This window comes from Malania oleifera, unplaced genomic scaffold (genome assembly GCF_029873635.1).
Source record: "Malania oleifera isolate guangnan ecotype guangnan unplaced genomic scaffold, ASM2987363v1 ctg607, whole genome shotgun sequence".
NCBI lineage: Eukaryota > Viridiplantae > Streptophyta > Magnoliopsida > Santalales > Ximeniaceae > Malania > Malania oleifera.
Window position 1 is genome coordinate 22,635 of NW_026652126.1, and position 13,137 is coordinate 35,771.

Below are 13,137 nucleotides of genomic sequence, written 5' to 3' on the forward strand. Positions count from 1 at the left end.
AAAAGAAATACCAGAAATCATTCGTCAATATCAGCATGCTTTTGTGGCTAGAAGATAGATTATTGATGCTGCCCTTATTGCTAATGAGGTGATAGATGCCTATCTGAAGGAGGGAAACGAGGAATAGTGTGCAAACTAGATATAGAGAAAGCATTTGATCATGTCAAATGGAACTTCCTTCTTTATCTAAGAAAATAGGCTTTAGGCAGCTTTGGTAAAGTTGGATTGCTCAATGCATCAAAATTCCAAGCTTCTTAGTGCTCATAAATGGCTGTCCTTCTGATTTCTTTCGCTCCTCGAGAGGCTTGAGACAAGAAGATCCCTTGTCCCCTTCTCTGTTTATTTTGGTTATAGAGGTGCTTAGCCTCATGCTAATGAAAGCTATTGAAAGAGGGTATTCAGGGGTCTCGAGGTGGGTAGAAATGGAAGGCTTACAAAAGATTCTCATCCCCTTTTCACAGATGATACTATCATTTTTGCGAAGATGATCCCCTTCATATCCTCAACTTCCAACGCATTTTAGAGGCTGTCTCGGGCCTGAAAGTGAGCCTTGGTAAATGTATGCTTATTCCAATTAGAGAGAACATGGGGGGTGGGGGGGGACCTTTGTTGCAAGTCTTCTAGGTTACAAAAAAGGATCCTTTCCCATAAATTACCTCAGTCTCCCCCTCAAAGCCCAATTCAAAGACAAAGGAGTCTAGGACCCTATTATTGAGAAGTCCAAAAGGAGATTGGCAAGACAGAAAGTAAATTTCTTATCAAAAGGAAGCAGACTCGCCCTCATCAAGAGCACTTTGACAAATCTTCTAGTTCATTCCATGTCCCTCCTTCCTATACTAGCCTTAATCGCTATGGGATTAAAAGAAATCCAAAGAAGATTTCTTTAGGGAAGCTCAAGGGAGGAGTTTAAATATCACCTCGTTAGGTGGGGAGTGGTTAAACAACCCATTTGTTTGAGAGGGTTGGACCTAAAATCCCTCCTCACTTTCAATAAATCCCTCCTCAAGAAGTGGTTATGGAGGTTCATGAAGGAAAAAAACCACTTTTGGGGGGATATTATTGTTTCTAAATATGCGCTTGAGCATAATGGTTGGACAACACACAATAGTAGGGAACCCTATGGAGTGGGAGTTTGGAAATTCATCAGAAAAGGATGGATGATTTTTTCCAATTTGTGACATTTCAAGTGGGAAATGGGGCCAACATTTATTTCTAGCATGATGTGCAGCGTGAGAACAATAATCTTAAAGCAATCTTTCCTTCCATCAACAGTTTTTCTTGTGACAAAAATGCCCTTATTAGGCATCATCTCCCAATCATTGATAAAGGAATATTTTTCAGCATTGCTTTTAATAGGAATGTGACAAATTGGGAACTTCATGCACTCTCTGACTTTTACAAAATTCTCTATAAATTCCATTACTAAAACATCCCCAACAAACCAAAATGGTCTTTGGACAAAAATGGTGTTTACAATGTTAAATCTTTCTACAAGAAGCTCTTATCGATGGAAACAAATTGCAACAACTCCCATTGGATTCACATTTGGACGTCAACAGCCCCTTCAAAGGTTGCCTTTTTTGTTTGGGAGTCCTCACATGGAAAAACGTTAACCTTTGACAATCTATAGAAAATAGGGCCTACAATCACAAATAGGCATTTTCTTTATATGGTTGATGCAGAATCAGTCAACCACATTCTTCCCCACTACCCCTGGACAAGGAACTTGTGGAATTTGGTCCCATCCTTGACTAGACAACAGTGGGTTATGGCAAGTTCAGTTGGAGGGGAGATTTGGGCTTGGAAAGGCATCAGAGCCACCAAGAAGAAGCGAAAGGCTTTGAACCTCATCCCTCTCGCCATTTTTTGGTGTGCTTAGGAAAGAAAGAAACAAAAGAGACTTCAAAGATACAACTACTCCGCTTCAAACTTGCAAAGGGGCAGTGGATTGCTATTGTTTCCAGCTGGCTTAGTGGCCAAATTGTTAATGATCATAATGTAATCCTTGATGTTTGCAACACTCTACAGAGTGGTTGATGTTTTGTGCCATGGATTGGCATCCCCTTGATGCCTTGCTAATAAAAATTTTCTTTACTGATCAAAAAGAAGGGGGGGGGGGGGCCCCGTGGAGGTATACCTCATACCTAGTATGACCCCATTTGGAACTTGGAAAATGTGGAGGAATCCACTTTTCATGTTTGGTTATCAAGAACAAGAAAGAAAATAATATATATATATATATATCAAATCAATTAATAAAATTTTAATTTTACGCATAATTAACATTTAACTTTTCTTAATTTTTAATTATATTAGAACAAATTTTTATTTTTAAAATCATTTAGTATAGAGAGAAAATATAATTAAAAATAAGTTTCCTTCCTATTTTCTTATCCTTCCTTTCCTCCATCAAAATCCTTGATCCAAAGGGATTCTTAAACAAAGGTAAATTATATGTATTCTTTGTATCTCGCGCTTTCTTTGTGATACAAAATAATAAGCTTTCTCAGAGATTTTAACCAAACGGACTCTAATCATCGAGGGTGGCAAAATGAACTGAAACTAACCAGGACAAAGATTATGGTGAGCCTGACGAACCGCGCGTTTGGAGCACCGCTGACTGAAAGATGAGGTTGAGCAAACAGCAACAAGGAAAGAAAATTAAATCAAACATATAAAGATTGGAAGGAGCGTACCATTTAGCAGGCTCGGAGAGAGGCTTGTACTTTCCGTACCGGCGCTTCCACTCAATCTGCCCCTTGCAGCGAAGGCACACCCCTGTGATTTCAGAGTACGGCCTCAGTTTCCCTCCCAACTCCTGTAATCACTTACAAGTTTAGAGATAGAAAGTAGACGGAGAAACGAGGTGATTGTAGAGAGAGAGAGAGAGAGAGAGAGAGAACTGTTTCGTTCTTCTTAATGCCGGCGTTGGGCTTCCATGTATACGCATTCTGATGCTTGGGCGGACCTCGCCTGCTCATCTCTGGCTCTCCCCTGCTATTTTTGCCGGCCAGAAGCAAGGTAGTTTTTCCCCAAACCACCAAACTTTATGTTACTGGGGTAGTGGGCTGGGCTCTAGTTCTGCCGCCCAATTTCGCATGGTTTCTTGCGGCTACTGGACTTTGCGAGTTGTGAAAAGGTGCTGGATAGTTTTTTTCAAGAGAAAAGAGTTTATTCAATAAAGTTCTTAATTTTTACTAATTATATAAATGGTAATTAACAAGTTATCAATTCTTTATTTTCAGTTTTCGTTCTTCTTTCATTTTTATAATTTTTTATTTTACAATAATATGTTGAGAACTCCACTTGTGAGTTTTTCTCACTTTGAAAAAATAGAGTGAAAAATATGTATTTATATACATGGTAGCACCCAAAACTCAAAAAACTTAACCTTTTGAATCAATGTTCACCCATGTATATCAAATCCACCCATGAATTCTTTCGGCGCTAACAAGTGGTAGCAAAGCTAACGGTTCGTAACTTCAGGTGGGAGACATTGTAAAGTCGAGGTGTGAAATTAATTTTCCTAACGTGTTAATCATTGGAGGACCAAACATATGACTAAAACCAATAACACTACAAAAATGGATTTTTACTAGCAGTTTTTTAGTTGCATTTATCAAAACTATTGGTATAGGGCGCAATCTATAGCAATGACTATAGAACCGTTGGTAAAGGATATCTTTTAGTTTTGCAATATTAGCATCTGCTGGTATAAATTTTGAATAAATGATGATAAAAAATCACAAGAGGAATTCCACCACTTTTTTTCTCAAATTTTAATCTCAAAACACTATCATTTTAAGGATCCTTAAAATATTCCTAACCCCCTTCTCAACCCTAACCCCCTACACAACCCCCTTTCTAATTGCTCTGCTACAATTTTCCTAGAATCCTTTCCCATTTCTTTGCTTATCAGTGGTCATCGCCTAGCACATTTGTCATCTCTCTAACAATTGCCAAAGCGATGCTGGCTTCCTCACTGAGCAGAGCTTGTTGGAAATGTGGCTTATATTTGAGTGGAACGCATACATCGAGAAAGCATCATGAAGCGAAGAACAAGGGAGAATTGCTCTGGACTTTAAATAGTCGACGGTTTCGTTAGGCGCAAGTTACGACTTTTGAATTTAGTGATCAGTAGTTTGGGGGATTAGAGGATTTTCCTCTAGGGATTGCTACAGGGATGATTTAGATAGGTTTTAAGGTTCCTGTATGCTTAGGGTTTGTATATAATCATATTTTCTAACCCTATTTGTAAGCTTGAAATTATGATGCTGAAAAATTCAGTTGTTGCTCCAGTGGATGTAAGCACATTGCTAAACCACGTAAATCTTGTGTCTTTGATTATTGCTTTCATTGAGTATCTTTGTGAGTGATTGCTTATTCCGTATTGTTCAACATTGAGTGCTTGCATTGCTTGTTTTGTGAATGTTTCGAGTTTGTGTAAGGACTTTTTGTTGTGCACTCACACCAACAATTAGTATCAGAGCTATTGGTTGCAATGGTTGGGATCTCTTTAGTGAAGTTTGATGTTAATAAGTTCGATGGAATAGGGAATTTCAGACTTTGGCAGAGGAGGGTTAAGGACTTGTTGGTGCAGCAAAGTATGGTGAATGCTCTATACGGAAAGAAGCCGGAAGCCATGGACGACACGAGTTGGAAGCAAAAGCTATGTCCACTATCCAACATTGTCTAGCCGATGATGTGATGTATCGCGTCATGGATAAGGATTTGCCGGTAGCGGTTTGGTTGAAACTGGAAAGCCAGTACATGTCCAAGTCATTAACAAATAAGTTGTATCTTAAGCAAAAACTATATTGGCTTAAGATTACAGAGGGTTTGAATCTGACTCAGCACATCAATACATTTAATTAGATCATTAGTGGTCTTAACCGAGTTAATGTGAAGTTTGAGGAAGAGGACAAAGCATTGATGCTGCTTAATTCCCTACTGATGTCTCCTACATATAAGAATCTGGTTACGACTCTGAATTTGGGAAAAGAAACCTTGGAGTTGAAAGACATCATTAGTGCATTACTGGGGTTCCATAAGAGGAAGAAGGTCAGTGATGAGGGTTCATAAGGTGAAGGGCTCATGGCGGAAGGGAATCAAGATCATGGGAGGAGTAACTTTTGAGGTGGATCGAACAACCATAGAGCTCGATCCTAATCCAAGAAAAGGAAGAACATGCAGTGTTTTAAGTACGGGAAAAAGAGGCTCATAAAATTCGAGTGTCCGGAAAGGAAGAAAGCGGTCGTTGAAACTAAAGAAAGGTCATCAAACACAGCGTATGTAGTAGAATAATGAGACTTTGGGAGCTATGATGGTGATATGCTCTCGGTTACATCTCAATTAGATGAGTTCGCAAAATCTTGGATCTTGGACTTGACGTGTTCTTGTCATATGACGCCCAACAAGGACTAGTTCATTACGTACATATTGGTGAGTTCTAGTTCCATTCTGATGGGGAACGATGTTGCGTACAAAGTTGTCAGGATGGGGAATATTAGAAGCAAGATGTATGATCATGTGGTGAGGATGTTATGTGATGTGAGACATATACTGAATGTTGACTTTTTGAGTCCTATCCCGTTTTGATAATGACAAATCATATGCATCTCATTTGTGCATTTAGTGTATGAACAAATTTATGTTTCAGAATGCACAAATGATCATTGCAATATGGAAGCCATGAGGCACTTAAAGCACATATTACTTAGCTTATTACATGGAAATTGAAGAGCAAAGAGTGAAGACATATTTTGTTTCAATTGTAATGCATTTAGATTTAATTGTATATGCATGTCTTACTTGACCTAATGAGAAGCTCAATAACGACCATAGATTGACCCTAGGAACTTTTCATGGAAAACCTTTCTCTTAAAAAGATAAACTTATACAAAAGGTTTGAAAAGATTTTGAAGTTCAAAACAAGGCTGAAATGCATTTTCATAAAGGGCCTAATCGGTCAGATCATAAGCTTGGTCAACCGGTACTCATGAAATTAAGATCCGGCAGACCACATCAATGGCCTAGCCTACCGAACCACACGAAAAAGTAAATAGCCTCTGGGCTGGTTAATCGGAGCTCGGGTCAGTCGATCAAAACTCTTGGGTTAAAGCCATTTTGAGCAAAAAAAATGGCCATAAAATTCAAATTATAATATTGTTTTAATGGCAAATTGTCATAAAACGGTCACAAGGGGTCTTTGCCTATATATACCAAGCCTAAAACCCTTAAAACAACTTTTGCTAATCTTGTATTATACTTTTACATATTTGGGCATTATATTCTCTCATTTTCTCAAATCAAAAAGCATTTACTCTCATCTACTCTCTTCATTTACAAAATCATTTTGAGAGAGAAACCTTAGGTTCTCCTATACTCTTGGTTTTGAAAATCACTTTTGGAGAAATCATTTATTGCTCTTGAACCTTTGAGGAAGTTGTTGGCTTTTTAAGTTTGATCTTTATTTTGATATTGACAAACACAAGTGTCTCATGTGTGTGCCTAGTATTTTGAGCAGGTTCATAATTTGGTATGCATACACAAAAGAGGAAAATGGAAGCCAGAAGGGACATAAAGACTGTACACCTTGGCACTTTCTATGAAGTCTTGAAAAGAAAAGACGAAGAAATTTATTTTTTACTGTATATTGCATTTAATTTTTATCTTTGGTCTGTAATAATGCATGCATCTCCATGATATGGATAAAATGATCAGATGACCATAAGTTGACCATAGGACACCTAACATTTCACCAAAAACCTTTTTCTAAAAGGATTAAAATCATATAAAGTTTTTGGAATAGCTTTAGGGTCAAATTAGGGCTCACAAGGTCAACCAACATTGGATTTTTTTGGGCAAAATATTAATTGTTAATGTCCTCAGTCGATCGACCAGTTCGAGCTTTAATTTGCTTGGTCGACCGAACCATTGTTTGCCTCCGAGTCAAAATGTTGACTATAGCTCGGTCGACTGACCTTGTTTTAAACTAACATTCCTTGGTCAACCGAACCATAAAAAGTTACTTTTCCAACTACTTGGTTGATCAAACCTTGTAGTTCAAATTGGCCTTGGTCGACCGAATCTATATGAATGGTCAACCAACCTTTGCCTTGGTCTACCGAACCCATGAAGGATTCAAAAACACCCTAATATGGTCGACCAAACTTGTAGTTCAAATTTGCCTTGGTCGACCAAACTTATAAAAGTGGTCGACCGAACCTTGTCCTTAGTCAACCGAACCTCTTGGGTTGGTCAAATTTTTACTGCAGGTAAACGAGGTTAATTTTAATTAAACATCATTAATTTTTTTTTCTAAAATGACCTTCATGTCCCCTAAGGTCATATTTTCCTAAAACTCTATATATACCCCTCCATTTGCTTAGATTAGTAACTTTGATTAGCCATAATTTTCTTTCAATTTTATTTTGGTTTTTCCTAATCAAAGTTCCCTCAAATTTTTTTTTTTTTATTGCAAAAATCTTTTCTTTGGGGCAAATCTTTTCATGCTCTCCAAACTCTCTTTGATTCTTTCTTTGAAAACATTTTTTCAAGAGAGTATTTTTATTGGGCATTTATTTTAGAGTGTGTTTATTGCAAAAACCTTTTCATGCATAACTTCTAACTTCTCCAAACATTTTATTGCAAGATTTTTATTGGAGAACATTTTTATCACATTCATATTTTAAAAAACACTTACTACATATTTCATTTTTGAAATCAAAGATCATATGAATTTTTGTGTGCAAAAATTGTTTTTAAGAAAAACACCTTTACTCTACTGAGCTTATATCATATCATAAGAGAGTGCATGTATTTAAGTTTTTAATGTGTGTATCCATGCTTGTATTTAGAAGCATTGTATTATGTACAAAAATGATTTTTATTGTACAGGTTGGGTTCAACCCATTAATTGAACTAAGGAGTCTTAGCCCCGTAAGTGAGACTAGTTCGGTTCAGCCCAACAATTGAACTGGGGTGTCTCCGCCCTGTAAGGGAGACTAGTTGGGCTCAACCTGGTAATTCAGCTGAGGTTTACCTTACCTCGTAAGGAAAGGTTGTAACGGCTTCTGCTCTGCCTATTTAATTGAGCAAGGATAGTGTAATCCTTGAGGGGTATGCCCAAGGCGGGGATGTAAGCTGTTTTAGCCGAACCTTGATAACAAGTCTATTTGTCACTCTCTCTCTATCTCATATAAATTTTCGCACTTAAATTTCTATATGTGTATGCTTGTTTATTCACTGTTACAATTATTTGCGTGCACACATTTAAATTAAATGAGATATACTACACACGTGTATGCCTGCTCTCATAGTTTAATTATTTTGCATACACGTTTGTATTATGAAAATGGGATATGATATGTTGTGAATTGGTGTAAAAGTTTAATTTAATTAAAAAGTTTTTAAAACCCAATTCACCCCCTCTTGGGATCACACCAATTCCAACAAAAGCATTTATTGTGCATTTATTTTCTCATCAAAGATCTACTACTCTCATCTACCTTTATTTTGCAAAAACCTTTCTGAGAGCAAAACTCTAGCTTCTCCTAATCTTACCTTGAAAAACATTTTTGGAGAAATCTTTTTATTAGGCTTGAATCTTTGAAGCATTTATTATACATATTTTACTCAAAGATCATTTACTCTCTTATATTGCAAAAATTCTTTTGAGAGAAACACATAAACTCTATTGAACTTAAATCTTATCTTATGAGAGTGCATTAAGGTTTTCATTGTACAAACTAGTTGTAAGAACCCGAATCGTGATATATGGATTAAATTAATAAAGAGAAGGATAAAATGGTAATTGAGTAGGCTTCGTCGATGAAGCCAGAGTTCGTCGACCAAGGCCTCAGGTTGCTCGGCGACGAAATGTAGGAGCTCGTTGATGAGCAGAAGCCGAGAGGTTTCAGGAATCTGGAAATCTCAGGCTCATCGACGGGGTCACCGTCTCATTAATGATTTGTCTTCAGTAACTTGTCGATGAAGACGCCATCTTGTCGACGAGGGCGGTCTAGTCAAAGGGCTATAAATATCCATTTTCATTGCTTAACAACTATCCTCTCTCTCTCTCTCTCCCTCTCTCTCTAGGAACTCGAAATACTCTCTTTCTCTTTAGATTTCTTCATTGTAAATTGTGGGAATCGTTGATCTGACGTTACCACGAGGATCAGGGAAGGATTATTTGCAAGATTTATGGATCGAATCTTCGTTCCAGTCATTTTTGGGTTTCGGCTCGAAATCGAGGTAAGGCTCGGTTTTCAATTCTGTTTTGGTAGTTGTGCAGAGAATCGAATTGTGAGTATGTTTTGTACTGTGGTTTATAAGTTTTGGGAACTCGGTTTGCGGTTTAAGGGCCGTAGAGATTGGGTTTGGATTTTTTGGGGAAAGGTAAGGGGATTCTGTTTATGGTAGATATTTTTGAAATCAGACTTAGTAGAACTGTGGTTCACGATCCTGTATATGTTTTGGTTACTCATTTGGAGGAATCTAATGGATAAAATTATGGGTTTTTCATGTTACTGTTTTGGGAAAAAAGGGCATTGGGTTGCATCCCTAGTTTTGTTGGAAAACCATAAATATATTGAGATATATATTATATTATAGGGATGGCCATGCCTTGACTTGTTTAAATTGTATATGTTTGGAAAATCATGATTTTGGATTACCAAATGAGTGTGGTTTGTTTGGTTATATGAGCATGCATAGTTGTGTTTTGTTGAAATGCAATAGGAACGGGGTTCCGAATTGTTCTAGGTACTAAAAGAGTATCTGAATCTATATCCGAGGGCATGAAATATCGCCTGCCATGTGTGACAAGAGTGTCCGGCTCTATATCTGAGGGCGTGAGCCTTACTGGCTGATCACCAAAGGGTATGGATCCACCAGTTGTACCGGTACGATGCCATGGGAGCCTAGGGCTACATTATATGCCGGGGACACCATGTAATGCGGACCGGCTTTGGGCCGAAGGGTGTGACGACACCGGGTTACTCGATCATGTGTGTGTGCGTGAATGCACTGTACTGGAACTATTGTGTGAAAATACTGGAATTACATTGAACTGTGTATGTTTTATGTCATGATAACACTCATATGCCACACACCGATATAACCTAGATCTGTCTTACTGAGAGGTGTCTCACCCCTACTGTACGTACATATTTTTTAGGTCCTTCGAGTAACCAAAACTAGCATCCTTGTGTTAGGGGTGTAATGGTCGGTGTACTGCGAGAGGTACTTGGGTAAGTACTAGGACTGTTTCGAGTTGTGTTTTGTGGTTTTGGTTGATACCCGAATTGTGTTTTGTATTACGGAACCTGGATTCCTTTTGTATAGACTCTGGTATGGTACAGAATATGTATAGAAAAACCTTTTTCCACTGTGTATCAGTTATGTATATGAATGTGTGTAGGGTTCTTGGGAACCCCACGGGGTCGGACCCTCATTCATTGTGTTGTGTCATGGATGTTTTGTATGATATAGGGACAGGTTAGGTTACTATTTCACCCCTGGGTCCCATTATTGGGTTTAGGGGGTGACAGCTTGGTATCAGAGCAAACCAGGTTGTTAGGTCTTGTAGACTTGGTTAGACATAGTTGTGTGTACATACCAGAGTATAGGAGGTTGTAAATGGGTAGAGTAGGTCGAGAGTTGTTTTGTTGCTAGACCGGGACTCGTCGGCGGTGTTTTGTGTTTTTCCTAGAATGACGATTTCTGTAAAATCATGGTAAAACATTGATGATTTTTGTGTCGGTGTTATGGGACAGACCTAAACCTATCTGGTAGTAGTTAACATGATTAGTGATAGATAATTGTGTTAACTGTACGTGTTGTAGGAGTATTAATTGATTCTTATTGTGTTTTCAGAATGGAGCCCAAGGATAACAACCTAGGGAGTGGCTCTGAGGAAACGGCGAGCGATGAGTCTCCTTCTGTGCCTCGAGGATTGATGAGGCAGGTCCTGCGGGAGATCGGGCGGAGTGTTAGGGGATGCGAATGCTCTCCTACGTCTATGGGGTGCACCATCGAGAGGTTCACATGCATGCACCCTCCGACGTTCTCAGGGGGACATGACCAGGTGATAGCAGAGGACTTGGTGGAGAAAATTGAGAGGATCATGGAGGCCTTACACTGCACGGATAGGCAAAGAGTCCTCCATGCTACCTTCCAACTGTCTAGGGAGGCAGGGTGATGGTGGACTGTGGTGAGTCTGCTGGAGAAGCAAAGAGCCGGTCCTATGGAGATGACATGGAGCCATTTCAAGGAGGTGTTCTTTGACAGATACTTCCCGGCTTCCACACTCGACACTAAGGCAGATGAGTTTTCTGCTCTAACCCAAGGAAGTATGACGGTGCAAGGGTATGCTGCTCGGTTTATAGAGCTATCACGTTTTGCGCCGTGCCTGATTTCGAATGAGTACGAGAAAACTTAGAAGTTCGAGAAGGGTTTGAGGAAAGACATCCGCAGGTTAGTGGGAATGCTTCAGATCCGTGAATTTTTGGTTTTGGTGGATAAGGCCACTATGATCAAGACCAGTATCTAGGAGGATGAGGTGGATCAGGAGTCGAAGAAGAGGCCAGTACCTTCTGGTTCTCAGTTTGGATCTTTCCAGGGATCATGGAAGAAGAGGAACAGGGGCTCGGGTTACCGTCAGAATGCCGAGCATCAAGGTTCTCAGATGAGCCAGTTAGGTGATCATTGTATCAGGTGTCATAGACGCATTAGCGGTGAGTGCCAGCCATTTTGGGGTAACTGCTACAACTATGGCCAGTCAGGTGACATGGCTTGGGATTGTCACGCACCAAAGAGGGGTACACCTTCTTCGAGTCAAAATCAGGGAAGTAATCAGGTATCTCGGGTAACATACCAGGAAAACACAGCTCCGACAAGAGTGTACTCATTTACTCTAATCGATGCTGAGCAAGCGGGGAATGTGGTGACAGGTACTATGATGTTACTTTTAAATAGAGCTGTGGTTTTATTTGATTTTGGTGCGACCCACTCCTTTATATATGTTAATTTTGTAAAACTGTGTGGGATGGAGACCCAAGTCATGAATGAAGGGTTGTCTGTAGCTACACCATCTGGGAGGGTATCATTCTGTAGGAAGATGTTAGAAGACTGCCTAGTGGTAATTCAAGGACAGTTGCTACCAGTGAATCTTGTGGTATACGATATGTTAGGGTTTGAATATGTCATATTAGGGATGGATTGACTATTCTCCAATTATGCTGTGATCGACTGTCATAGGAAAGTGGTAGCGTTCAGACCTCCAGGGGAGCAGGAGTACGAGTTTGTAGGATCGTATGTGAGTTGAAAGCCACAAGTTCTATCGGCACTACAGATGAGGAGGTTACTCTTGAACGGATGTCAGGGGTACCTGGCTTGTATGAGGGAACCGCCGCGGGATGATTTGAGGCTCGAGGATATTCGGGTAGTTAGTGAGTTCCCGGATGTGTTTCCAAACGATTTACCTAGTTTACCTCCGGATCGTGAAGTGGAGCTCGCGATAGAGTTACTGCCTGGTAAGGCACCGATCTTTAAAGCTCTATACTACATGACTCCAACAGAACTTCAGGAGTTGAAGGAGTAGTTGCAAGAATTACTAGACAGGGGCTTCATTCAACCTAGTGTTTCAACCTGGGGAGTGCATTGAGTACCATGAGATCAACAAGGTGAGTGTGAAGAATTGTTACCCACTGCCTTGTATCGATGATCTTTTTGACCAGTTATAGGGGACGCAGGTGACCCATGGTCAAGGTATCATCAAGTGAGGGTTAGATCTGAGGATGTGGCGAAGACTACTTTTCGAACAAGATACGGTCACTACGAGTTCTTAGTCATGCCTTTTGGGTTAACGAATGCTCCGACAGTGTTCATGGATCTTATGAACAAGGTTTTCCATGAGTACCTGGACCAGTTTATATTAGTGTTTATTGATGATATTCTAGTATACTCGAGCAGTTTGGAAGAGCACGAAAACCATCTGAGGTTGGTATTATAGATTCTACGGGAGAAGAAGCTGCATGCTAAATTGAAGAAGTGTGAGTTCTGGTTAAATCAGGTTGCATTCTTAGGCCATGTGGTGTCTGGGGACAGTATCTCAGTTGATCCTAGTAAGATCGA

The 13,137-nt window shown here is 39.5% G+C and overlaps 1 protein-coding gene across 1 annotated transcript; it reads right to left on the reverse strand.

Annotated features, from left to right (window-relative positions):
* Positions 1-2,562: 2,562 nt before the first annotated feature.
* On the reverse strand, positions 2,563-3,121 carry LOC131147226 (uncharacterized). The gene is made up of 3 exons (XM_058096988.1): positions 2,904-3,121; positions 2,697-2,818; positions 2,563-2,620 (listed from the first exon to the last, which is right to left on the reverse strand). The coding sequence occupies exons 1-3, from the start codon at positions 2,979-2,981 to the stop codon at positions 2,563-2,565; spliced, it is 258 nt and encodes an 85-aa protein (XP_057952971.1). The 5' UTR covers positions 2,982-3,121.
* Positions 3,122-13,137: the final 10,016 nt, after the last annotated feature.

What these genes read in the sequence shown, in the direction of transcription:
- LOC131147226 (XM_058096988.1), bottom strand. Translation starts at nt 2,981, where the DNA reads ATGAGCAGGCGAGGTCCGCCCAAGCATCAGAATGCGTATACATGGAAG. An exon ending in GCATTAAGAAGAACGAAACA is followed by an intron (nt 2,819 to 2,903) that starts GTTCTCTCTCTC and finishes AAGTGATTACAG; the next exon opens with GAGTTGGGAGGGAAACTGAG. An exon ending in CTCTCCGAGCCTGCTAAATG is followed by an intron (nt 2,621 to 2,696) that starts GTACGCTCCTTC and finishes CTCATCTTTCAG; the next exon opens with TCAGCGGTGCTCCAAACGCG.